The 27,392-nt window shown below is 39.7% G+C and overlaps 2 protein-coding genes across 4 annotated transcripts; one reads left to right on the forward strand and one right to left on the reverse strand.

Annotated features, from left to right (window-relative positions):
• Nucleotides 1-1,874: 1,874 nt before the first annotated feature.
• Nucleotides 1,875-20,998, reverse strand: CEP97 (centrosomal protein 97). 3 transcript variants are annotated; one of them, XM_048816461.2, is made up of 11 exons: nt 20,825-20,998; nt 17,856-17,998; nt 15,365-15,523; nt 14,807-14,908; nt 13,590-13,703; nt 12,330-12,469; nt 11,408-11,572; nt 10,983-11,116; nt 9,619-10,393; nt 7,853-7,928; nt 1,875-6,985 (listed from the first exon to the last, which is right to left on the reverse strand). In XM_048816461.2, exons 1-11 carry the CDS (start codon nt 20,874-20,876, stop codon nt 6,260-6,262), a joined length of 2,586 nt encoding a protein of 861 aa, XP_048672418.2. In that variant the 5' UTR covers nt 20,877-20,998; the 3' UTR covers nt 1,875-6,259. The 3 variants fall into 3 exon arrangements, with proteins under 3 accessions (XP_048672418.2, XP_048672409.2, XP_048672427.2); XM_048816452.2 differs by having other exon boundaries at nt 12,330-12,496; XM_048816470.2 differs by lacking the exon at nt 20,825-20,998 and adding an exon at nt 18,194-18,615 and having other exon boundaries at nt 12,330-12,496.
• A 104-nt stretch (nt 20,999-21,102) lies between these two features.
• Nucleotides 21,103-27,370, forward strand: RPL24 (ribosomal protein L24). Its single transcript, XM_048816676.2, has 6 exons — nt 21,103-21,217; nt 21,346-21,421; nt 22,984-23,094; nt 25,755-25,891; nt 26,521-26,584; nt 27,237-27,370. Exons 1-6 carry the CDS (start codon nt 21,213-21,215, stop codon nt 27,315-27,317), a joined length of 474 nt encoding a protein of 157 aa, XP_048672633.1. The 5' UTR covers nt 21,103-21,212; the 3' UTR covers nt 27,318-27,370.
• Nucleotides 27,371-27,392: the final 22 nt, after the last annotated feature.

A 27,392-nucleotide genomic window follows, 5' to 3' on the forward strand; every position in this document is an offset into this window, starting at 1 on the left:
CCACTGGGGGGGGGAAGGCCATCTTGTAACATAGGGGTGGAGTCACATGGTTTCACAACTGTTCCTTAACCCCTTCATACACTACATCACAGGATTCTTTACGGAATGCAGAGGTAGGAAGTAAGGAATGGAAAGAGAAGGATTAAATCAGTTTATCAGAAGTAGCAAAACAGGGATGTGCACTGTTCTAGCTACATAGCAGTACTTACATCTGTGTATTGCACCACTGTGAGCTTCCCTATAGAGGAAGGCCTATGAGAAGGAAATTTGCAACCTAGCTCAGGTTTCTATTTATTTACCAGATACTTTTCTGCTTTCTAAATGAGACTTTGAAAAAGAAATCCACTGCTGTCAGCAAGTTTGAACAGATTGCTATCCACAAAGATTACACCAGCGATTTTCTGCATGCAGGTAGTCATAGAATTGTCTCTGAGATAGTAATGCCTATGTTTTCCTCCTGTGTCTGAAGATTAAAAGGTCATTCACCTCTATAAACATGAAAGTCAAAACATGGACATGACTGATATTGGAACTAAGCATTTGCAGTATTAAAGCCACATTACTTAAAGGTGGCATTCAAACTCACCCCATACTTATTCTAAGAACCCAACAGGGGCCCCCAAAGGCTTTAGCAATACTCATTTTTTCAGTATCAGGATTGACAAAAGGGCTGGGTCTTTAACTGGTGTAAATTTAGCAAAGCAATTCTATATGGCTCTGCACAGTCCTGAGCTGCTAGAATATTTTGAAGGAGGTGGGTTGGCTGGTTTGGTAAAATCCAAGTGACCTTTAGAATTATTTTTTTAATTGTGTGGCAGCCACCTGGCAGTTCTATAGTACCAGGAGGGGGATTAATTTACCCTGTAATTCTGTATCTCTATTTCCTGGCAGGATTCTTATTCCTGGACCTTGTGCTCCCTAGCTCAAGGAGGACTGAAATCCCCATCTCTGAAGGTTCTTGGTCACTAAAGGCTGCAGTAGTGAATCAAGAGACACTTCTCTGCTAATGCTCATGTGCCACCCAGAGTACAGCACTCTTAAAGCTTAGAAATGGTTCCTTAACTGCACTAAGTGAAAACTCCACACTGGAACTATAATTTTTCAACTGCCAGTCTGGCTCTTCAACCTAGTCAGAGCTGATCTTGCTCTTTTTCATTAAAAATATTTCTAGAACCGTGGTACGATGTACTTCAAATAAATCTTGGCTGTGTGCCCCAGGATTTTGATTGGGCACTAACCATCCCACTGCCCTTCCCCCCTGTGCAATTGCCTTTTCACACCTTATATTCACTTTGAAAAAAGCAAAGTCATGTTGCTTTGACTTTAACTCTCTGCACTTCTAAATTAATTCAGCTCAACAGCTACTTGCTTCAACTGTTTAAGCTCTGCTTTTTTTCCCCCCCAGGATGTCATCCATTGCCTTAGTCCTTTGTGAGGAAAGAAGATTGTGCAGGGACAACCAACAATGTAAGGCAAAAGATCTAAAAATGGAGGAGCAAATTTGTTGTATCCTCTGCCCAGAAATCATGGTTTTGTGCAAAACACCTTTAAGCCCTCCTAATCTGATCAGAAGACAACCTGAAAAACAGAGTTTGAAGCAGGGGACTGGGAGTCAGGACCCCAAAAATCATGACTGTCAATTTGATTAATAACTTTAGGCAAGTCACTTAAGACCCAGTCCTGCTCCAACTTTCATCAGTGGTAAGGTGGGCCCTTAACCTCTTTACCTCTCTGCATCCAAGCATAAAATACCTACCTTACTGACTACTATGATTTATTGATTTTCATATTTGTAAATCACTTAGAGCTTCAAATTAAAGGCACTACAGAAAACGTGACTGACATTTGTATAAACTTAACACCAAGCTCAAACATCCAATCAGTGTACAAATTTATTTAAAAATCAAAACTCAGAGGTACAAACTAAATATCAGAACCAATAAATTCATACATCTAAACAATCATAGAAAATATACAAATTGTACCAGTTTAACCACTCAACATTCTTCACAGAAAATAGTGAGAAGTATAAAGACAAATCAAGGCCTAATTGTTGTTTTTTAAGACTAGGTTAGAGGTAGAATACTACTGTGAAAAATTCAAACTTAAAATTAATTTCAGAGAAATTACACTAAGGGTGAATTTGGCCCACTGAATTTATATGTAATGAAGCCATAGAGTAGTCTCCTATATCACTATTTACATCTATTAGTTCTGTAAGTTAAGATTTAGTATGGCACTTATTCACGGTTAAAGCACCTCTTATTGTAATACTATTAAATAGTTTATAAGAGTTAAGTGTCTAAAGTCCTTTACTTTTTGCTGAAGTGATGTGAACACTTAAGATAGCATAAGTCTTGGCCACCAAGACAAACCATGGGACCAAAAAATGTTGTGTGAAAAACTTCTGAGAAAGTTACAGTAGGAAAATGGTCTATTAAAATATTTTTGAAAATGCTTCACTATAAGTTTACTTAATTGAGTGGCACAATCCTCAAGGAAAAAATAAATAGAAGTGTCTCCTTTCCACTAGTTAAAGCAGAGGAACTGACCGGCTTTATACTGCATTTTCATTCAAGTCATCTCCATTTCAAATTAGACATATTTTCAACTCAAAATGAACTAAAGTAGACTCAGAGGAACACATCTTCCATTTCTTGAGTTTGGCCAGTTCCCCAAACAATCTGCCACAAGTGGCAATAAGGCTTGGAGTTCTATAGATAGTGTACAAAAAGGTCACAAAAGTCAATATACCTAAAATAATATAATCATGAACAACTTGCAAGCTCAATGGCATTCTATATTATTCAGAAAAATGAGCTTATTTGCATACATACACACAGATTGGCTGATAAGTACATTTTCTTATTAGATGTAGCATGCATGTTATGGGGTCTCCTAGAAATAAATATAAAAAAGTTATTACACTTGCACCATTTAACTTATCAAGGGCTTCCACAGCTATTTGTCCAGCGATACTTATGTTTTAGAATGATCAAACCAAACTTGTAATCTTAATGTTTTCCCTGCACTGTGAGAAAAGCATTTCTGTAACGACGATAAATCTAGGGTGGGATTTGCAAGAGCACTCAGTGTAAGCCTAACTCTGCTTCCTTTGAAGTGAATGAGAGCGGTGTTAGACCACTGCTTCATGCTTTTGGAAAGCTCTCCCTTAGAGCGCTCATTCATTTTGTTTACCAAACAGCATAAAGGGTGGGGAGATGTAGAGGACAGATTAGTCACCACTCAAGTATCTACAGCAACAGATTCTAAATTCATTATATACTCAGAACTCCCATTGATTTCACTATTTCATCATGCTGTTTGCTATTTTTCAGCTTTATCTTTCATTATCTCTTTTCCTTTCCATATTTAAGGTATTATTTAGCCTTTTATTTCATGCTGCTCAACACAATACTTTTGCTTATGTACAACTAATTACTTCTAATCCTGCAAAAGTTATTAATCCAAATCTTTCTCTGACATTTAAATATGCTAAATTTAGGCAATTTATTTTCTACACATGCAAGATATACCGCACAACAACAGAAGAGATATTTTGTGCTTCAAAGCTTTTGAAAAAGTAACAAGATACAGCTGAATATTATAAGTTGGTATATATTTTGCTAAATCTTCACAAAATGAAAGATTTTTGGATATTATATAGAGAGTTGGATGTACAGGTTACAAGTAACAGTTGATATAGATATCAGGTAAAATAAAAGTCTTTGTGCATTTGTGTTTGCAAGTCCTACGACTACAGGGAATACTATGAACTTCTATGGCTTCCATGGAAAATTAGTTTTATGAAGGTATTACCTTTTGGCACTTACACAACATATGTTGACTCTTCTCAGCTTAGTTCCTGGCAGCAAATGAGGCACTTTTATATAAAATAGCAAAATTAAAGTCTTCAGTAATTGATACTGTTCTTATCCAAAGAAATTAAATTTTCAACATGAGATCTATTACACTCTCATTCTGTCACTAGAGTGAGAACTTAATGATTCCTTTCAACATTTGGCAACTGTTTTGTGTACAGCAGAGAAATCCTCTCACACTTAATGGAATGCTCCAAGTCCCTTTAAAGAGATACCTGAGAGTTCCACACCAGATTGATACAAAATCACCAGCCCCCCTAAGGGTCCCATCCTAAAAGAGGTAGAGATCCCCAACAGCCATTGATTTCAATGGAAGTAGAGAACTCACATCTCCTTAGATCATCTAAATGCCAACTCAGTTACACTACAGATATGTTTTAACTAGCATTAGGTGGCAAGATGTATATTTAATATATTTCAACCTCAATTATCTAAATATTCTCGTTATTCAAAACAGTCAAGTGCCCTAGCTTCTTAATTACAACAAGAATTCCCAGATTACCCAATATGTATATAACATCCCCATGACTTCTAGAAAAAAAGAAGGTTGTACTATATATAAAGATAAGCTTTATTCTTTCAAGGTGAAGTTCACGCCTGTGCACTGGGCTGGTAAAAGGCCCATACACTACTTGAGTTCCACTTCAGCTCTATTTTGGGGACTTAAGTGGTTCAGTGGCTTTCTGCCAACTGTCTGCACAGGGATGAATTCCATCCTTAGGACCTAATAGGGACTGGGAATCAAGACTTTTAAAAAATAATAATCTCCAGAATTTAATAGGGTGACATGTTTGGAAAAATCACTTTATATTTGAAGGAGCAATAGCTGACCTTGTGAAAATTATCTTTGTTCATGCGATTAGTTGCACTGACCTCAGAGAAATTCACACACATAATTCAAAGAGCATTATTATCTGGAGGTTCAGCCTCACAGTGCGTTTGCTGATTTTTTTTATTTTACTGTTGACCTTTCCAAATTACATGGCACAATAATTTTCTATTGCTACTTTTGTGCCATACTGAAGATTATTTTATTTCCCTGAACAAGGTATAACAGGATAAAGTGGGGTTTGCATTATGCCTAACTGCCATTTATACTTTATCTGCTGTCACCGCTTCCCCAGAGTTTAAAAGGAAGGTGAAGCAAAACTAAATCAGCACATTGAGACACACACGTTTACAATTAATTAAAACCAATTAGTGTCAAATGTTTAATGCTCCTTTACATGGGAAAAAAACAACTAAGGGGCAGGAAACAGTTTCAACTCATGGAATTTCCTTCTAATATTTACACCTGAGATACCAGCAGATAACAGGGCCATCTCCGTGGAGGTTCAATACTTCTAATTAGGTAATCAGGCCTCTATTTTAATCACACCAGTATGGCTCCCTCCAAAACTATGTTTTCATCTTGTTCCTACCACACATGGCTGCGGTTCACTTGGCAGAGAGGGACACTGCATATGCTTATGTTACTAGGTCCTTTTGGAGCCCTAACTCACGAAATACTGCCATTGACCCTACCATGAGTCTTACCTGAGAAAGGACAGTACGATTGGGCCGAACGGGAGACAAGGGTCAAGACTTGTTTTAAAGATGCATCCCTAAAGTTTGACTCTCCTAAGTCCATATTTAGGCTTCTAAATAAATGGCCTATTTTCAAAGGTTCAGAGCACCCAGGAGCTTCAATTGTCTTAAAAAAAAAAAAAAAAAGACCTAAAAGAATCTTGTTTTTCTGTGGATGCAGCTGTCTGTGGCCTACTGCCCCATCACTTGCAACTTGTCCTGTCAGTGACTTGGGATTCAAGTTTTAGAGCACTTATTTTTGAAAATCTTGACAGATACCTAAGTTTGGGTCCACAGAAGCTCTATTAAGTGATCTCTGTTGTCCTGTTTCCTGTCAGTTTATACCAATACATGCAGAGATAGTCTTCATTCTTCCTCTATTCCTGTCTTTTCCCATGCTGTTTCCTTATTTGCACAGAACATGAACTTAAGCTCGGACTTTTAGGAAAAATAAAAACTTACTAAAGCTTATCTACTTTAGCTGAATTGAGCCAATAGGAAAATCATAATCCTTTGAATTATAATTTATGAAAAGCAGTTATTAAGCTATAAGAGTCATTCAGAAATAAAGTGCATTACGTCCACCACAGAGAACTTTGCTCATTTCAGTTTAGCATAGTTAACATCAACATTCAATAAATATGCATTTTAGCATAGTTAGCATCAACATTCAAGATGCTATTAAAAGTTAAGCCTTTCCGGTAAAATGGGTTTGGGAATCCAGAATAGAATATATGAAAAGAATACAAATTCTGTATAAATGGCAAAAAAAAGTTAACTGTATTCCCTAATTTTCCATGGAGCTAAGCCCACTACACAGCTATGCCAACATGCAGCTCCTGAAATGAAGCATCACATTCTGTTTGCTTCCCTTCCACTACTCCTGAATTCAATTTGTAACTTTCTGGTGTCGGATTAATTTCATTTTGTGCAGGTGAAGGTACATCTTGAGAGACATTTACAGAAACAGAGTCTGACAAAGAATCCTGTTTTTCTGCTGATGCAGCTGTCTGTGGCCTACTCCTTTCTGTCCCATCACTCCAATTTGTCCTGTCATCAGCCTCTTCGAGCTGCTGAACTGACTTCAAGTATTGTTGGAGAAGACTACTGTCCTGCTCACTATTTGAGCTCTCTTGACTCCATTCCTCATGGTCTGCCTGGACACCCTCTGTATCTGAAATACATTCTGAGACAGGATCTCCACACAGTTTGCCTGTTTCTATAGAATTCCCAATCAGAGAGCTCTCATTTCCTTCTGTGGAACTCTTTTCAGAGCCATGAGAGTCATTAACATGAGTTTGGTCAGTTATAGAGGAGTGAAAGCCAGAATCTGGGAACTCAGGTAAAGTTTTCTCATGAAGAGCTTCAGTAGCTGAAACCAACCAGGTAGAACTACCAACAGGAGAGTTTTCTTGATTGAGCCCAGATGACTGGACAGATAGTTTGGATGGACACAAAGTACTTGATGCAGAAGCACCAAGCTGCCAAGTGCTAAGGTTTTGGTTCACTGAAAGTTGCCACTGCTGAAGGGATCTAACCTGTAAACCATAGGGAAAAAAAGATTTCATGATGGAATAACATACTTTGCTTCTTAAGAATGTTTTGTAAATTGGCAGTCAATCTAATATTCAATGTAAGATACAAGGACTAAATAAAAAGTAAGTGCACTTTGCCTCAAAGAAGGGAAAGATGAACTTCCCACTGTTGAACAGAAGAGGGGAGGGGACGGGATGAAAGGGAAAAGAAGCAAAACCACTGAGGAAGATTTTAAGAAGGGACAAGACATGTTTAAAAGAATATAAAGGTTTCACTTTCCTGGTACTACAACTACAGAAGTACCCAACTCTTTGAAAGAGGTCCACCTATAAGATGTAGCATCAACCTTTCAGAGTTAGAATTTAGTTAAAGAACAATTAGTATGGCTTCATAGTCTTAAGTCACTCAGAGAATAATCTGGCAATAGCCAGTTATTCTTTCACTAAGCCCAATGTGGATTTCTACACGCATTTTCAAACTGCTAGCGGCAGACAATATAGCCATTAACAGAACTTTCTAGTAAGGGATCCACCATGCCAAGTCAGTTTTGTTTCCCATTTTCGCCCACTTGACTCATTTACCTTCTTCTGTATTTTCTCCTTACTTCTATTCTAAACTCACTTTTAGTTATTAGAACATATTTAAGTTTCTAATGTTGCAGAGAGTTCTGCGTACTTTTTCTAGAGTTCTAATGGCAGGCAATATAGCCAATTAGCAGATAACCTTCTAGTAATGCATCTAGCATGCAAGGTCAGTTTTGCAAGGATGAGCTATACTTTTCATACTTAAAAAGAATATGTATTTAGAAGCATGCTTTTTAGTTAATCTTTAAATAGGAAAAAGAGGGAGAGAGAAAGAAAGAGGCTTACCTGGTTCCAAAGGTATCTGACAGCCTCCTCTTGTACAAGTTTTTGAATCCTCTCTTCTTCTCTTTCTTTTCTTAATCTACACACACACACGACCAAGATATTTCATTTTAAATACTGAAATAAAGCAGTGTTTTTTTTGGTTGAAAATACCAGTACATTTGTATAAATGTATAATTTTATATGAAGCTATTCTTGATAGATACTACTGGGCAAACATTTAAATATTGCAACTTGACTTATCAGCATCCTTTAGCTGCTGAACAGACTTCAAATACTGTTGGAGAAAACTACTATCCTGCTCACCATTAAAGCTTTTTGTACTCCATTCTCCATGGTCTACTGAACATCCTTTGTATCTGAAGGACACAGGGTCCTCATACTGTTTAACTGTTTCTATAGAACTCCTTATCAGAGAGCTCTCACTTATCAGAGAGCTACTCTTTTCACAGCTTTCAGAGTAGCAGCCGTGTTAGTCTGTATCCGCAAAAAGAAAAGGAGGACTTGTAGCACCTTAGAGACTAACAAATTTATTTGAGCAAATAAATTTGTTAGTCTCTAAGGTGCCACAAGTCCTCCTCTTCTTTTCACAGACACATCCATCATTTTGGTCAGTCATGGAAAAAAGTGAAACCCACTGTGGGTTTCTACACACATTTTTCAAACTGCTAGTGACAAACAATACAGCTATTAGCAGACAACTTTCTAGTAAGGGATCCACCAGGCCAGGTCAATTTTGCTTCCCATCAGCTTTAAGACATGGGTAATTACAAACAAACGACTGTGAAGTGTTTCTCTTCTGTAAAGTACCACTGAAAGTGGCATTATGAGGTCGTATTTTATTGTGTCTCATTGGTTTTGTATAAAGTTTGCTCACTTTATCCAATGCTTTTCTAACTTCTAGCTCCATAACTCAAACTGAGCTCCAAGAGCCAAGCTGAGATATTTCCCTTTTCATGCATCAACATCAGTAATAAAGGTTCTGCATGAACCTCTTCAAACCCAACCATAGGTTAATGGATTGCACCTATATAACCATAGGCATCATCTGAAAGCAATGGGATTTCACAGGTGTCACTGAGGGCTTAATTTGACTCACAGAATCTTTATTACTTGTAATGAGATAGAATGATCCTAGATCTTCACTCAGATCCCAGGTTGAGTCTGCAGGGCTGACAAAATAATCTTGTAAACTGAGCAACTTTGAGATGAAATCATACAAACGTTGGACTCCTATGATGCCTTGTTACATAGCCACTTTTCAGAGAAGAACCTCATATTAAAAACAAATACCCCAAACACTGATTTACTGTGATCTCAGCATGGATCCTGGACGACCATCTTTCACATTCAGAACCACTCATACTCTTGCTGAACTTTAAGAGAATGTCAAAGTATAGTTGCTTTATGCTCCCTTATTTTGCCTTAATATTAGAGTCTATTGTCCTGAGTGTGGGAGGATGAAGAAGAGAGAAAATTTCCCTTTAACCAAACGCGTGTAGATAGAGCTATAGAGTGAAGAGAGGGGAGTTACATACATGCTGATAAGGGAGACGGAAGAGAAAGCTGACTCCTGCTGTGATCATAGTAGTTCTGTGTTAGCATACAAAAGAACTACTGTGCATAGAGTCACAGCCATAGAAATAGTTCCATAAGCCAAGATAATTTTATACTCATTCTGAAATGCATTAGAACAAGTTATTTTTTCTGTTCTAATTACATTAATTCAGTTTTGAGACTAAGAACATAAAATAAGACTTCTGACTTACTTTCTTACTTCATCAGTTAAGAAAACAATATGCTCTTGCATTCTGCTTAGCCGAATTTCGTAACGCACTTCCTTGGCTCTGGGATGGTAGTTTCTTGTGTGGAATCCCCTCCAACAGGCTTGAAGCTTGGTGGCCGCTTTGTTCATTCTTTGAAGTTCAGCATCTTGGTCAACAGCAGCTGATGCATCAGTAGAATTTCTCTCTATAGTTTGCTCAGTATAAAGATTTTTAATTAATGGTTCATCAGTTAATGGTGGCTTGAGGTGGCTGCACAGAACTTGGTCAACAGATGATGCGAAACAGTCATTAATACTCGCAGTTGGGTTAGCAGTGACTGTTGCTGGACTAGGGGAAGGCAATATTCCATCCTCATTATCTTCCTCTTGAGTTTCCACAATTTCTGCTGTTTTGATGGAACACTCATTTGTAACCCAAGAAGTCTTTTCCTGCTTATCATCCTCATCTTTATTGACCTCCTTCACAAATACAATCACTGTATTATCATCTTCTTCTAGGTTCAAATTGATTCCATGTAGCCTTAATTCTGTAGTGGGAGATACTGGAGACAGTCCTGAAGCTACTGGCATAAAAGTAGACTCTGAGGACAGAAGGCTGCAGTTCAGTTTGTCCTCATCAGTCTGTATGTCCTCCAGGTACAGCTCATTGTGACAGCTTCTTTCAGCTTGCACTGAAGCCGGAAAGACATTCTTAACTGCATAGGAATGGTCATCACTGGAGCCTGGCCCAACCCAAGAATTCCTTTGGATAACAGGTTCTAGATGACCAGAAAGCCAAATTTAGACTACACAGTATTTAAATATATAATTTGTTTATTTAAATCAATAGGTATTTATTTATTTAAATCAACCCAAGTACTTACTGAATAATAATAGTATCTGAAGTGCTAACAATGGCAATCATATGATTATTTAACATAGATATTGCAGTAGCATTTGGGAACCCCATTATATGCCAGGGTGCTGTATACTATACAAAAACAGTAAGAAATTGTCCCTCCAAAGAAGAAATGTCTAACTAGACAGAACAGTCAAAAAGTAGTAGGCACATAACGGAAGTAATGAGTTAATAGAAGGTATTATTATTAGTTACTTATTAATCTCATTAGTGACTGTTTTCAAGATCTGAATAAGTGATGAAAGTGGTATTAGACAACAAAGTATATCAATACGTGTATTACTTAAGTTAAAAACAATCCAAACAAATACAATAAAGATCTGAAGGATCTGTTCCAGAGTGGGACTACATTGCCAATTTTCCCTTCACAAAAGTTATTTGTGTGCAAACAGCTATTTTGTTCATTTCCACAGTGAACAGTAGCTCACAGTAGCAGATTTGGATCTTACCACTTTCAGGAATTATCTGGGGCCTTTGGGTTGGACTGTTGTGTTCATACGTAGCAGGCACTGCTTTGTTGGGAATAGAGGATGTAGGCAGCCCTTCATTTTGGCTTTGGTACATCAACTGCTTCTGGTGGAGCCTAAACAGAAACAAAATCCCAGTAATTTTAAAATCTCTCTCTAGTGGTGCAGAAGGGAACTACCAGCTATTCTGTGGGAAAAAAATTGGTTAAACCATTCTAAAACAAGGGGCTGACTGTACAAATCCTTACACATACAAGAAGTTTCACTGAAGCCACCTTACAACAGTTAGGGCTCGCAAGACCTGGTCCTAAATTGTCAAAATTAATTAGATTATCCTTAAAACCCCTCAGTTGAATAGAACAGTACTTTCTAAGTGCCATCAATAGTTCAAGCTAAAATGTCCTTACCTCTGCTTATTCAGTATTTTTTCCAGTTTGGCATCCTCTTCAGTCTGGAGACCAAATGTAGCGGTAAGAGGACAAACAGTGGCCAGATACTGGACTAACTGAACATGCTGGCCAGGTCGATATGATCGTCCTTTACCTTGACTGTAAAGCCATTCTGCTTTCAAACTGGGGGGAGAAAACGCACAGTCATTGTCTTGGCATAAAATCATAGTTGTATACAAGTCATTTTCTTATTGCTAAGCTCTCTTTGTAACTTTTCTTTTACTGTATGCCTTTGCCATATAAATGCAAAGCATGTTCTCCTGCACAAAGGCCAAAGAAACTGGGATCTTCAGAGGAGCTGATGGATAAGAATCCCTCACAAAAAAAAAAAAAAAAGAGGCTGTGAAGTAGAAGATCTATTCTGCAACTGATATTCTAGTCTGCGGGCTGGCAATGCTCTTCACCTATCCATTCTCTGTTCAATTTTTTAAATTTATTCACTTCACCTGTGTTTATGGCCCTTTTTGTAGTCTATAAACATATGGATGAATGAGTTTATTAGCAGGAATGTTCACTGAAAAACTTTATAAGCATATACTGCAGAATATTCACAGAAAGTACACAGTGAATTTTAAATTGTGAGTATTCACACTGTAAACCTTATAAGAGTTATGCTCATCCAGTCAGGGAGCAGTAATATACCGACAGATACACACCATGTCCAGAATATCTATTCACAATTAAATGAATCATGACAAAGCAGAGACTGAGTATTTTTTCCTCTAAACTCGAAACATATAGTAGCAAACAAACAAAGACAGAATGGATAAGTACAGTTGATCCGGAGATACATTTCCACTCACACAAAAATAATATACTACTTCACTTTATCCAGACATATGAACCAATTTAAAAAGAGCAATTAAAAAAATTATTTCACCTCTCTTTCTGAGAAATCACATATCCATCCAGAACTTTAAGATTCAGACACCAGCTGACAATATATGGCCGATAGTCAAATCCAGGAATAGAAGGTGTGGCCATCACACAAGGGTTGTTCATAATTGACAACTGCTCCAACTCAGGAAAGGAAGCCAAGAAAGAAATCTGTAACAAATGATGTCTTTGTTGACAGAAGAGAACTACTCCATGTTTATAAAACGTAATGCATTTCCATTGGTTAGACATCTTGGGCAGAGTACCAGCATTATAGATGCGGTAACTTTTACTTGCAACACATACACTACTTCAAAAAAAGAAAGAAATACTAACAATACTGTGAACACCACTGTCATGTAACCATCCACTTTCCTGTAACACAGCAACTCCCATGGCCTTTGGAAAGAATCACCTCCTTTCAGTGCCCGGATAGGTATAGTATGATTAAATATTTGTGTTATTCTGCATCAGCACAGGAGAGAAGAATGTTTTATGATGGTCAGGCCAATCAGTAGAAAAGATGGACTGTGACCATGTGATCCTAAGGAAAAGGACGGAGGAACGTAAATCCGACCAAATTAAGGGGTCCCTCCAATACGAAGGCTATGCTGACAATTTGGCAGGAGCAACTACTTATTTATATAATTTTTAAAATAAAACAAACAACAACAACAAACAACTATAGCCAGACTATTTGCCATCTGCTTCATGGTAAAAGAACAGAACAGAGATGGGCCCAAACCAAAACTATGAATACAAAATTTAGGAAAAGTTTGGGTCCAGGCTGTGCACTTCAGACCTATCCTTTTGAGAACAGAAATTGTTTGTTGGATTTCTCAGCTGTGAAAGCCAGCAGCTGGTCAGATTTGTTCTCACTCTGTAGATACAGGAAGAAAAGCCAGGAGAGGTTATTTTATCAATTTGTAGGCAACATCTCGCCCTTGGACTGGACTTTTGGGATCTTTGAGCAATTAAACAAGGAAGGGGAAAAATGACAGCTGAAAGTTAAAACTTCCATCCCAACACATTTCTTTTTGGTTTTAAGGAAAACATCCAAACCAGAGGATCAGCTGGTTCGTGCAGTAGTTCACTGCATGAATCTTTACTACAGAAACAAATGAGTACAAATAAACTCCAGTAGTCTAGCATATTTGGAGAAAGCAAAGCCAATTTTACATACATTCTTGATACTTTGCTCTCAAAAGAACTATCCTTTTTTATTGTAAGTAAAAATTTGAGGATAAATATTCCACATTCTTACCTCGTTCAAGTCTCTGATTTCATTTTCTGCTAAAGAGAGAATAATCAGACTTTGAGGCAGGCAAACAGGTGCCATACGAAGTGAGGTTATAATATTTCCATGCAGCAGCAGAGTCTATGAAACAAAAAATATTGTAATGAAATGTATGCTTTTTTTTGTCAAAACATGAACGTTGTGAACAGTGATAGCTGCAGAACACACACACAGTGAAATGACAATGTAAAGATTTGCCAGTGTTTGCAAAGAGATTATTGGTTGTTATAGTCAGGGAAATAGCAATACCTTGATAAAACCTCACATTTAAAAGCAAAATTTCCCTTTATAAAATGTACGGTTTTAAAGTTTCTAACTACCGATATTTTTAAAAGTACATTTGGAAACGTATCTTTCTCCTATGCAGATAGTTCAGTGCAAAAGAGGTAGCAGAACTTGCTTTGTTCCGATCCAGTACTTAAGAGGAGGAGGAGTAGTTTATTCTGAGGGCAGGTCTATACTACCGAGGGGATTGACGCTCTGAGATCAATCCACCAGCGATCGGTTTAGCGAGTCTAGTAAAGACCCACCAAATTGACTGCAGATCGCTCTCCAGTCGATCCCTGTACTCTACCCATGACGAGAAAAGTAAGGTAAGTCGACGGGAGATTTTCTTCCGTCGACCCCTCACGGTGTAGACCCCACAGTAACTCGACCTAAGGTACGTCGACGCCAGCTACGTTGGGGGAGGAGGGATTTGAGCATTGACCTGCTAAACCCAGGGTTGTGAGTTCAATCCTTGAGGGGGCCATTAAGGGATCTGGGACAAAAATTGGGGATTGGTCCTGCTTTGAGCAGGAGGTTGGACTTGATGATCTCCTGAGGTCCCTTTCAACCCTGATATTCTAGGAGTTACTGCAGTAGTGTAGACATAGCCCGAGAAGAGAACTGGGAGCCAGGAACTTAAGTTCTCACCACTACTCTCATACCAATTCACTATGTGGCCTGGGACAAAAATTAAAGATTGATCACAAGTGAATCACAAATGCTCTGCCTCAATCTCTTCATCTTTAAAATGGGGATAATAAATTTTTACATACCTCTGTAGTACAGCAATTATGGTGATTAATTAAAATGCTTTTAAAAGTGAATGGATAATGAAAAATGCTATCTGCTTAGAGTTACTGTCACAACTGTTTTTTGCAAAGAATAGTCCAAAGACAGAAAGGTAAGGAAGCATTTACCTTTAGAGACAAAAGCTTGGAGAGATCTCCTATTTGAGGTATATTGTTGTCTGACAAATCAAGATGTTGAAGAGATGTGCAGCTATTGATCTGATCTATGGTCTACAACAAGAGAAATAATCATATTAGTTACTCTAAGACTTTCTTTTTCTATTAAATAAAAGTTGATATCAACATTCTGCAATCTTTTCTGAAGCCAATTAGACTGGACAAACTGTACCATTTCAAAACTACATTATTAATATAACTATATTAAAAATGAGATTATTAAGTTTAGTATCTAACCTGCATGTCAAAAGATTACCCAAATCCCTTTATATTTTGGGATTCAGTTATTTAGGTCAGTTTTTCTAGGAGATCCCTTACACAAATACTACCTTTCTCCCCTTCAGAGACTGGAGAGACACAAATGATCCCATTAAAGTGAATGGGAATTTAGTGGGCACAAAAATGGAACAGAATCAGGCTATGCTGGGATGTTTTTTCAGTATTTTCCAATTTACCCACTACCGTCGGAAATACAGATTTCAGAAAACGTACAAAGAATAAATATTTCACCTTAAGGTTATTTCCTGCCAGGTTTAGCCACTCCAAGTGCACCAGATCCTTCAGCCCTTCCACATAACCAATACTGTTGTGAGGCAAGTTTAATACCCGGAGCTGCGTCAGTTTTGCCACACCCATCATCCTTACAAGTCGATTGTTGGCTACAGATAGCTGTAGATTGAATATAAGAAATGTTTTATATTTACTATCAAAGCGTATGAACAACACAGCCTATCAGAGATCTTGCTCTGATTTAACAGCTAAATATCCAATCCAGCAAAAATACTATGAATCTAGATTTTCCATTTTCACACAAAAGGATAAGGTGGACAAGACAAATTGCAGAACTATACAGACTCTTTCTTCATCAAACTCTTAAAATCTCATACAACAAACTGGGACAAATTCACCTGGGCTTTTACCTGCTGAAACCAAAGAAACTGAAACCTAGAATGAATTTAGTAACTGCTAATCAGTATTTTAAATCAGCTTTGCAAACTCACCATGAAAATGTACTATTCCAGGATCAAAGTCTACTTGCTTATCCCCACCATAGTGGAGAATAAAAAAATAAAATATTTTACACAACTGTTAAAAAATAGTTTTTATCCCCAGAAAAGAGTAATTTTTAATTATGTTTTAAATACAGACCACTTATGATGGCCACTTTCTACTCTAAGAATTTGTCAGCAAGGATTAAGACCCAGGCAAATGTTAATTCTACAGTCAAGAACTCTCAGAAAACTTGAATCCATATTGAAAACACACTTACTGCCCTTTAACCATGGTGAAGCTACCATGCACTGATACCAATATATGCTTTAATATGAAAGCGTCATGAAAAACTGACCTCGTACATATTTTTGATACGTCAACACCAAGTAGTAAAACCGATAATTTCTTCGTTATAGTTACTCTGATACAATAGGACCTGTGATTCAGCTGTGAAAAGGATTAACTACTCTGTTTTTCTACTGTAATTTTAGCCGGAATTGAAATTTACTTGTGTGAACTCCCAGTGCATTTGTAGCTCCAAGCAAGTATAATAAATCTAAATCCTAGTCCATCTCAAATGTAATGTATGGGCTTTAGGAATGATGAATTCCTACATGAACAGTCAAAGCACAAATTAAAACAACATTCTCCTAAGCCAATATTGTGAGCACTGGGCTTGAAAGACTCCTTTCATGTATTAGTTTAGATTCTCCTCTGGAAGCTAATAAGGGAACTCAAAAAGACTGTTATTCATGTCTGGCTGGAAGTACGTCGAATGATAGTTAATGATGGACTTGGACTTGTTAGAGATGTCCTGTGGAGACCAGTGCCCTGATCGTACAAACACGTATGCACGTGTTTAACTTTACTACTATGAATAGCCCTATTCATTTCAACAGACTACTCCTGGGACTAAAGTTAAGCATGGACATTAGTATTTGCAGAATCAAGGCCTAAGTGGCTCAGGGCATTAGTGTCAGAATGTAAAACCATTTAATTTTACAGTTAGTACTTTTGCTTCTTGTATTTTATCCTGTTTTACATTTATTTTTTTCTTCACCTCTACTTGTGTTAATAAATTTTTACACCATATTTCAATTTACCAGTCAATTCATTTTAGCAGTTGTATAATTGTGTAACTTGGAAGTTTACATACGTTAGCACAGGACTCACTTATAACTATGGTCTTACATTTTATGTTGCAAAGGCCTGGCTATTAGACAGATTGCCCTAAAAGTGATATTGGAATTTGTGATAGCAGTAGTTATAAAGGCATGAAAATAAACTAAGTATTTTTCTTTTTAAGCACCAATAAAAAGTTTTTTGACAAAACGGAACAAAGATGAACTATAGGTTAAACTGAAAAGAGTCCTGTTTAAGAGAGTGCAAATGAAAGGAGGACTGCATGGTCTGGTGACAGGGCATAGCACTAACAGTCATGAGATAGGCATCTACATCTAGCTGTGCCAGTGTGTGTGATCTTTTGAGACACTAAACCTCCTAGCACCTCAGCTACACCACATGTAAAATAAGGATAATGATGCACTCTCTTTGTAAACTGCTCTGAAATCCAAGGATGGAAAGTACTATATACATACATATTTATTACACATGGAAAATTTATGTTAAAAGAACATTATTATGGTTGAGTCAAGCATTAAGCATTAAGATTACTTTTGACTTCACTAGGAACTGAGTTCACTCAATATCCGAGTACCAGGCACCAGCATTTTTTTAAGACAATGAAATAATTTTTCTCTGAATTATATAGGTAACCAGGGAGACAATTTGTGCTACTATCAGCTGCAGACCTGTACTGGACTGAAAAAAAGTCTCTAATTTTTAGCTATCACCTCGTCCATTCAGAAATATAAGAAGTTGCGTAGTTAGTTTACTATGAAAAAGGAATTTTTTGAGCTCAATTAATTCATTCTTGTGACAGAATTATTTTAACAAGCACAGTGTGGTTAAGTTATTTCATGGCCAACTCGAACCATATAATACTGACCTGCATTAAGTTCCTGCATTTCTCCAGGTGTTCCAGTTTAATTATTTGGTTTTTATCCAGAATTAGAGTATGAACGTCAGCATCACAGGGTAATGTTGGATCCAACTTTTGCAACCCCTGACCTGACCAATTAACTACCGAACCTTGGAGAAAGGGGGGGAAAAAGAAGTAAATTATGAGCACGTGTGCGGCCAATTCGCAAGCAATATAAACAGACTTGTATTCATGACTAGAGAGAAATAACTGAATTCTATCATTTGCATCTCTGAGACTTTGTCAAATGAATATTTCAGACTGAATAAACGAGAAGAAGGGTGACCCAGCGATTAGGACACTACCTTGAGACTTGGGAGTCCATATTCCACCACAGACTTTCCTGTGTGATCTTTGGCAAGTCACTTAGGTTCTGTGCATCTCAGTTCCCCTTCTAAAGCAGCAATAATTCTCTACCTCACAGATATGTAGGGGTATGTAAAACATTCAAGACTGTGATAATAAAGTAACAGGTGCCATATAAGTATCTCAGACTGACAGGTAGCTATAATGGCTCTACAAACAATATTATAATGCTTCAGCCTTGAAAAAATGCTGTGAAAATTTTCCATCCCAGTCACCAAATCTACTCACCATCTTTTACCATGATTCTGGTAATGAAAAATTTAATATAACCCTTGCCTTTCAAAAAATCCGATCACCTTTGTTGTAGTAGTCATAAGAGAAGGTGCCACAAGTACTCCTTTTCTTTTTGCGAGTACAGACTAACACGGCTGCTACTCTGAAAACTGCAAAAAAGGGATCACTATATTTAGTGGAAATAGGAGCTAACAAAGACTTGTAATTCTTTCCCAGCGAGCAATCCCATTAATAGGAAGTCGAGGAGATTCATGACACTACTCTGAATAGCAATAACAAAACAGAGCAGAGTCTTATTAATTTCATTCTGTGGCTTCTTAGGAAAGCTACGAGCAGCAGAAGTGCTGGGGGCAGTCTGCACATTCAGGAAAATGACTGCATTGTTTTTATCTGGAAGGTTGTCTATTTACACCAACTTAAGGGGAAGGAGTTTTTTCTTTTAAATGGCTTAAGTCCCAACACAGAGAAATCTTCCCATGTGTCGCTGGAAAGATTTTCCCCACTCCCCACCCGCTAAACTGGGAGCATGTATACTAGACTGGTTGGAATTTTTTTCACAAAATTTTTTTATTGTTGTTTTTGAAAAATGCTGTTTCATCAAAGCTTTAATGTTTTGAGGAGACACAGATTTCAACAAAGTTTCTGATGGCAAGATTTCTGATCTTCGAGTGGACTTTCTGGGTGGAAACTTGACACAATTCTGTTTCACAAAAAATGTCCAAAAGGTTTTGTTTTCATTCCAATGTGAAACAAAAAATTTCAAAACCTTAAAAGTTGTCACAAAACAGAACAGTTGTTCTCTGGCCAGCTGTAATGCATATTACAACTCTACACAGCATCAAACTAACTTTCCCATAAGGTCCAGAAATCGGGAAATGCTAACTGATGGGCTAACTGTTCCAGATTCCAGCACTGCCTCTAGTGGAAAGCCTGAGCAAACAGTACACAGTAAAAGTATGCAGTGCTTGAGTCCAGATATATTTTGGGCAAGACAAAATTCTAAAAAGTTGAGACCCACCACTTAACTCTGGGGACAGAGTTAAAACATTCCAGATGAAAGCACTTGTCGTAACAGAGCTGAGAAGGAGGGGCAGTCTCCAAAATAAGTGAAACTTAGACCACTAAAGCTTCAGGATCTACAGCTTCCAATTATCTCTTTCAGATATTAGCCCAGCTTAGGAGGAGGTACTGACTGTATCCTATTTACAGCACATGTAAACCACTCTCCCATTCCTACCCACTGCTGGTTCCCCTCCCACCATCAGCTCAGTAGCAGACCATGACCCTCCAGTGTCAAACTCTGTGGTAGTAGGAAACAATCAGTTCTGACAATCAATATAGGTTCTATATGACTACACTCTTATACTCCTGCTGGAAGCATGCTATGGCTAAAAAGAGACTGTTGGTGAAGAACAGTCTTCAAGCACTGAACTGATAGGCTAAATACAAAATTAACAGTTATGTCTGCTGGTCGCTTTCCCAAACAGAATCAGAGTTAACCGCACATTACTTTTGTCAAGTTCACACTTGTCCACAGAATTCTGAATAGCAGCAGTGGCAATGCTACCTACAAAAGCTATAATAGCAATAGAAACATAAAAGCTGTCTGGAAATTCAGGGAAACATGGTATATTTCTTATTTATAAGGTTATCTTTGCAATAAGGCCTACATTTTTAAACAGATAAAACAACTTCTATTTTAGCTCTCTCACTCATGAAGGAAAGCCCCCCGAACAGTGAACAGGATATTTTAGGAACTGTTTGTTGTTATTTACATACACCTGTGGGACTGGATGTCAGCTGCTTACTTGCAACAGAGCCTCCCCCACACCCGAAACCCAGCCACAGCTCGTGGGGTGATTTCAGCACCACTCCGGCAACGGGAAGGTGGATGGCAACCAGTGCTATTGTCTCATGGTCTCTCTCAGCTCACCGTTTGTGGGGGAAGGGAGAAAAGGACAGGTAACTCCCCCCCCCCCCTTTCTGACATGACCTGAATGGGGAAGGGACCGACTCGCCTAGCCTCCCCTCCCCCAGTTGCACCCCCATTAATGGGCTCCGCGAGCGACCACAGCCCCCCCTTTAGTTGATCCCTCTGCGCCCCATGCACCAGCACTGTTGTGGGGGGAGCGCAAAGCCCTCTGGAATTTGTAGTCCACTCCCTGAGCTAACACCCAGGCTGTGCCAAGGAAAACACTACAAATCCCATAATGCAACGCGCGACCAACCTACTAAAAGGGTAGGAGAAAAGACACTAAGTAAACCCCTGAGCCCGGCTACCAAGAGTCCCCAGGATCCCTGTAACCCACCCGGCCGGTCCCCAGTGCCCCCGATACCTTCCCTGGCTCCCAGAGCCGACGTAGCCGCCTCGCTCCTTGCCGCCGCCATACTTCCCGCTTGCTAACGACACCAGGCAACCGGGCGCCGCGCGCGCTGATTGGCTGCTTTAAGCCGCGAGGAAAAAAAAATAATTTCTGGGTATTTTAGCTGCGAACCCCCTGGACGAGAAGCCCCGCGTCGCCGCCAACGGCCATTTTTAAAGGAGTTGGGAGGGGGGCGGGGGGGAGAGAAACTCCCTCTCGGACTGAAGCCGGGCCGCTGCCTCCCGTGATGCACCGCGCGGCAGGCGTTTCCCAGCGTGCTCTGCGCCGGGTATAGAAGGCAGTTTCCCATGATCCTCTCTTTCTTTTGGCCGCTGGAGTCGTTGGGGCTGGCGGCGCCATCATGAAGTAAGTGCCGCCGCCGGCGAACGGCGAGACCATCCGGCCCCATCCTCCGGGCCGAGCCCCCGCCACGGGGCCGGGCTCCTGCGCGGCGCTAACCCGCTCTGCTTTCTCTCCCCTCCCCTCCCCCGCAGGGTCGAGCTGTGCAGCTTCAGCGGCTACAAGATCTACCCGGGTCACGGCCGCCGCTACGCCCGCACGGACGGCAAGGTGAGGGGCCGGGCTCGGAGCGGGGCCCAGGGCCGGGGGGGTGGGGCCAAGCGCTGCCCTGCGCGGGGTCGTGGCACCGGCTCGAATCCCGCCTGGCTGCTGGATGGAAGCGGCCGGCGGCCCGAGGCCACTGGGTGAACGGGCCGGCCCCGGCTGCCCGAGCGGGGGGGGGGCCTGCGCGCTGGGGCCTCGTGCCCTGGCCGCCCTGGCGAGGGGTCTGTGGTGCGCCTGGGTCTGGCAGGCAGGGTCCATGCTGTGGCCTGAGTAGTTCACTCGGGGCTGGGAAAGGGGTGGCTTTACGCATCAGGTCTGAAAATCACTAGGCCCTGCCGAAAGTTTTGAATCCCAAGTAGGTTGATTCACCCGTTTGTGCTGCCAAGGCCAATACGCTGAGTGGAAAGGAGTTCGCTGTGTCTGGCTCGCTAAGGTTAAACTTAGAATCATAGAATATCAGGGTTGGAAGGGACCTCAGGAAGTCATCTAGTCCAACCCCCTGCTCAAAGCAGGACCAATCCCCAATTTTGGCCCAGATCCCGAAATGGCCCCCTCAAGGATTGAACTCACAACCCTGGGTTTAGCAGGCCAATGCTCAAACCACTGAGCTATCCCTCCCCCAAACTTCAGACAGATGATCATTTTTTGGAGACTGAAGGTCTTTTGTTTCCCTGTAACCAGTAGGGTTTACCCCACCTCGAGTAGTACAGTAGTGAATCTCACTGCAAACACTGGCCTAAATGTACTGACATTTTTTATCTTGGCGTTATCTCTTTTTCCCTTCTCGCCCCCCAGGTGGGGATGACTTTTTTTTAAAGCATAGATTGTACTACACAATTGGTACCACATCGGCCTGCTTACTCTTGAGAGCATAGCTTGACGTGGTGAACATTATGAGAGGGGGGATTTTGGTGAAATTTTGATGTTAGGCATTCACTATCATGTGATCAAGGATCAGTATTAAAGCATTAATCGTTAGTTTTATCAAAGAACTGCCTGCTTCCAGCTCCTGTGTACTGGGAAGTTGTTTGTACTTAGTGGAGGAGTCAGACATTTAGCTTGATACGCAGTATAACCATCAACTCAAGTCTTGAAATTTGTGTTTAATGTTTATGCTTTCATTGGTCACCCAGTTGCTTAAATGGAAAGCAGGGATATAAGTTGGAGTTTGAATTTCTTTACTTTCAAATATCGTATAGCATTTCCGTGTTATTTCTGCCATGAAAAGACTAGCATGCACATTATCAAACATAAGCCTAGAAAATAGTCTTAATTTGCACTCGGATGCTATGTTCCACAGAAGAATGTTTCTGTACTATAACAGACCATTTTTCTTATTAACAATGTAGAGTTTATTTTAATCTCAAAAGATTTTTAAATATGATGTCATGTACACGTATTTGAATTTTGCTTTAGAAGAGGCCATATTTTAATTAAAAAAAAAAAAGAGTTAAAGACTTTAATGCATCAGTGAGGTGGAAAGGATACCTAACATAAAACGTCATTTGTGGTTGTTGGTATTTTACTAGAAACAAAGTTGCCTTAAAAATATTTGTTCGACTTCCCAGGTTTTCCAGTTTTTGAATGCAAAATGCGAGTCTGCCTTTCTTTCCAAGAGGAACCCTCGTCAGATCAACTGGACTGTTCTGTACAGGCGCAAACACAAGAAAGGGCAGTCTGTAAGTATACTTCATGTGTTGTGACTAATACTACTTTAAACTTTCAAGAATGGTTTCCTGGGTGTCCTGGAAAAATCGATCTAGCTGCCACCAAGAGGTGAAAGTAAGCCGGTACGGCGTACTGGGGTGGATCGGTTTCCCCAGGTGCAATTTAAAGGGCCTGTGGCTTCCAGCAGCAGCTGGAGCCCCCGACCCTTTAAACCGCCGCCAGCTGCCACTGTTACCCTGGGGAGGGGGAAGAAGGCACTTGTTGGTACAGGGTGGGCTGGGGCTGGCTCTGACCCTCCCCAGCCCTTCCTCTTCCGCCTGAGGCCCCCTTTTGGGGGCCGGAGCCAGCCCCAGACCAGCCCCGTACTGGTAAGTCCCTAGACTTACTTTCACCCCTGGCTGCCACTGACAAGCAGGTAAGTGAAAAGTTTCTCTGGATGCCATAGGGAGTCTAAACCATTGAGTTCTGTAAACCTTCATGTTTGTAAAGAGGTTTTTCAAGCCCTCATGACTGTGAAGACATTCCCACACAAACACTATTTCCATGTAGTTCCAATACTTAGACTCGTGGCTTTGCTAATGACAAGCACGTTGAAATAAAGACTGGTAATCTGACGCCATGCCTGCAGTCTTGGGCAGATATTATTATGTTGGTTCACATTTGAAAGGTGGATATTTGTTGAGCACAAACTACAAATGTATGTTTCAGTAGTACCTTGAGGCCTCAGTCAGGGCCATTCTGGGCTAGGCACTGACAAACTGATTAACAGTTCATGACTTAAAAGTTGATTGGCATACAGTGGGGTTCTAGTTAATCCATTGGTGGTAACTTTGATTATTTTGTTTTTGTTTTTCTAAATGTGAAATTTTATAAATGCACTGCTTGTGGTGGTATGGTAAACTGGTTTTAGAATGTTATCTTTGCAAACAGCTGGTATCAAAAATGCTCCCGTCTGAAAATTTTGGCTGTGAAGTTGAAATCTTTGGAGATACAAAAGTATTTTCATCAGGGCTACAGTATGGCATTTCTTCTGTATATATTTCCAGTGGCCTTATTTATGTTCCAGGGGCCTGGGTTTTTAAAGATCATAATCAGTGTTCTGTAAAATCATAGTAAGTTAGGAGGCTTTTTAGCATTTGGCTTGATTGGAACAGAGAAGTATGGCTGGGATATGTCTACAACCAGGGGTTATCAACCTCTTTCTTTCTGAAGCCTCCCCAATATGCTCAAAAAAACTCCACGGCCCATCTGCCACAACTGTTTTTCTGCATATAAAAGCCAGGGCCACTGTTAAGGGGTAGCAAGCAGGGCAATTGCCTGGGGCCCATTCCACAGGGGGCCCTGCAAAGCTAAGGTGCTCAGGCTTTGGCTTCAGTCCTAGGTGGTGGGGCTTGGGGCCCTGGGCTTCAGCCCCTTGTGGTGGGGCTTCAGCTTTCTGCCCTGGGCCTCAGCAAGTCTAATGCAGGCCCTGCCTGCGGCCCCCCAGAAGGCCCCAGACCCCTGGTTGAGAACCACTGGTCTACACTGCTTTCTTTTTTTTTTTTAAAAACCCTTGGGTTAATTCCCCAGGCAGTTGTTCCAGGCAACCCCAGAACAAGAGCAAACCTTTGCATCGTGGAACAAATGCATTGGGAGTGTCCACACTAGCCTTTTCTCAGGGGTTGAGTATCTAAGTTAATGGGCAATCATAAAAGTCTAGTGAAATAAGCCCTTAGCCAGAAACCTCCTAAACTCTCTCTTCACAACTCCAGCAAAAGTCACTGGGGATATGGAGTTAAAGTTATATGCAAGTTTTTAAAATTGAGGCCTGGACATTAAAAGCACAAAAGGTAACAAATGTGCATTTTTGGTATAAGAATTGAAAACGTTCACTAGCACAGTGAGTTATCAAATGAATGCTATTTAGATAAATGGTACTCCTGAGGATTACAGTTAACCTGTTACCAAAACGACACTGTAACAAGACACGCTTTTGATTTCAATTTTTTACACTTAACAGTTTTATTCTTCCTTGCCTGACATAATGTTACGGTTTTTGTACAGCTGTTCTTCACTGTGATCCCTGAGTATCTGCCACTTAAAATAGGGTGGCAGTGTTGAAGTCCCTTGCAGTGTCCAAGCAGCCTCTCTTGATTCTTCTTCCTTTTGGGGTTATAGAAAGCTGTTCTTGAATGTAGGACTTTGGGAAGAGGTCTGGAGAGCAGTGTAGCTGATATTCTGGTATGGAGGGAAAGCTTTTGCCAAAGGGGAAGGTTTTGTAGTATTTCCGAAAGATTCATCTTATGTTTGGAAGTTCATTCCATGACCATTAGAACGAATAAGCTTGATGCAGCTAATTGGCATTCTGTTTCTAGTCAGTCACAGGGAATTTCTGATTAAAAAGTTTAATTTTTAGCTAGCTATTTTCTATACGTTGTAATGGTCTGTGAATTCAGTGACTATTATACTGTTGGATTCTGCACATAAAGTGGAGATAGTGGTTGCCATTAGTCAATATTTGCCAAGACAGTGATTTCCTGTTTGAAGTATCTGAGATACCACAGTAATTCGATAGCTGCAGATATATTTGGACATCACACCAACCACTTTGCTAATTGCCCCTTGTGGGGTTTTTTGTTTGTATTTTTGTTTGTTTTTGTAGCACTAATTATTTTAAACCTCTCCATTTTAGGAAGAAATACAAAAGAAGCGCACACGCCGTGCAGTCAAGTTCCAGAGGGCTATCACTGGTGCATCTTTGGCTGAAATAATGGCCAAGAGAAATCAGAAGCCTGAAGTGCGAAAGGCCCAGCGGGAACAAGCCATTAGGTGAGAATCTTTAGTCAGTTGCAGCAATCTTCTTAGTATTTCCAAAATTATGGATTATGATTTCCTTTACAAATCCCTAAACTGTGGAAGAGCTCTGTGCTTTGCATGCTGCAGGCTGTTGAAAACAAACTTAGAGAGATTAGCTACTAATTGTTGGGACTGTAAAATAGTAAATCACATAAAATTTGTTAATATTGCTTGAGCTTTTAAAAATTTAGCATTATTTCAATACTTGGGTATGAGGTCAGGGTTTCTTAACGGGACTTGCCATTTTACTAATATTTAATTAAAATTTGTGAGGAAATATAGAGAGACAAGATGGATGAGGTGGTAATTTCTGAAATGCTGAGAAGAGTTCAGGACATGGGAAATGTAGTTTGTCATGATACTCAAGTATCTTGTTATATAACTAATCTAAGAGCCTTGATGAACCTTTTGGGATGCTTCATGTGGCTGAAGATAGGAGAGCCAACATATCTTAATTTTAAGTTTTAGTCTCATAGGAACTTTTTAATTACTTTATTTAAATAGAACTTGGCTTCACTTTTGAAAGGGAGCGATAAGGGTGAGTGGGAAAAATAAATAACTGTGAATTTGTTCATAGTTCTTGCTATAAATATAATTAACAGGGCTGCCAAAGAAGCCAAGAAGGCTAAGCAGGCAACCAAGAAGTCTACACCCTCTACAACAAAGGTAACATCCATTAGGCAATGAATAGGTGCTGTTTGAGTGCTCAAATAAATTTGTTAGCCTCTAAGGTGCCACAAGTACTCCTTTTCTTTCTGCTACTCTGAAACAGTAGTATATGGTAGTGCAAAACGTTTTAACTGGAAACTTGGGGTTTCCTTTACCAGAATTCTGAGCTCCTATGTTAAAGCTCAACACAGGTTATTCAGGATGAACAATATCTGGAATATCTTATGCTTAAAATACTGCTATCTTGTGATCTGTCTCTGAGAGAAGACTTTTTGGCTAAATAATTAGTCCAATATCCCTATAAGTGACTGTGTATTAATGTGTTGATGTATGCCTATTTTGGGAAGCAACAGATCTACTTTGTCCTCCATGTAATTAGTAGCATTATGCTCTCTTTGCATTACATGAATACTTGAGTTTAAACTGTGATAAGGGCATGCTGAAGTGAGTAATGGTAATGCAGCATATATCTATAGTGTTGACAATACTATGCTGTGTCCGTCAGTTCTTTGGTGTCTTACCTGGAGTAGGCTTGACATAAATGTCCTAATTAAATGATTTAGCAAAGCTTTTCAGAGCCAAAAATGGAAATATTTGTTTGGAGAACTAAATTTCATCCCCCGCAATCATATTTAATGTCTCTTTACAGGCTCCCACAAAGGCTGCACCTAAACAAAAGATTATGAAGCCAGTGAAAGTTTCTGCTCCTCGTGTTGGTGGAAAGCGCTAACTTGTCAAACAGTAGTTGGTTACATTAAATAAACATCTGACTGACTTTCATAACTTGTGCAGTGTTTTATTTGTT

The sequence above is a fragment of the Caretta caretta genome, chromosome 1 (assembly GCF_965140235.1).
Source record: "Caretta caretta isolate rCarCar2 chromosome 1, rCarCar1.hap1, whole genome shotgun sequence".
In the NCBI taxonomy this organism is placed as follows: domain Eukaryota; kingdom Metazoa; phylum Chordata; order Testudines; family Cheloniidae; genus Caretta; species Caretta caretta.

Coding starts and splice junctions, on each gene's coding strand:
- RPL24 (XM_048816676.2), top strand. Junction 21,422..22,983: donor ACGCCCGCACGGACGGCAAG/GTGAGGGGCCGG, acceptor TCGACTTCCCAG/GTTTTCCAGTTTTTGAATGC. Junction 23,095..25,754: donor AACACAAGAAAGGGCAGTCT/GTAAGTATACTT, acceptor TCTCCATTTTAG/GAAGAAATACAAAAGAAGCG.
- CEP97 (XM_048816452.2), bottom strand. CDS start 20,876: ATGGCGGCGGCAAGGAGCGAGGCGGCTACGTCGGCTCTGGGAGCCAGG. Junction 13,704..14,806: donor CCAAGCTTTTGTCTCTAAAG/GTAAATGCTTCC, acceptor TTTGTTTCATAG/ACTCTGCTGCTGCATGGAAA. Junction 11,117..11,407: donor AAAATACTGAATAAGCAGAG/GTAAGGACATTT, acceptor GTTTCTGTTTAG/GCTCCACCAGAAGCAGTTGA.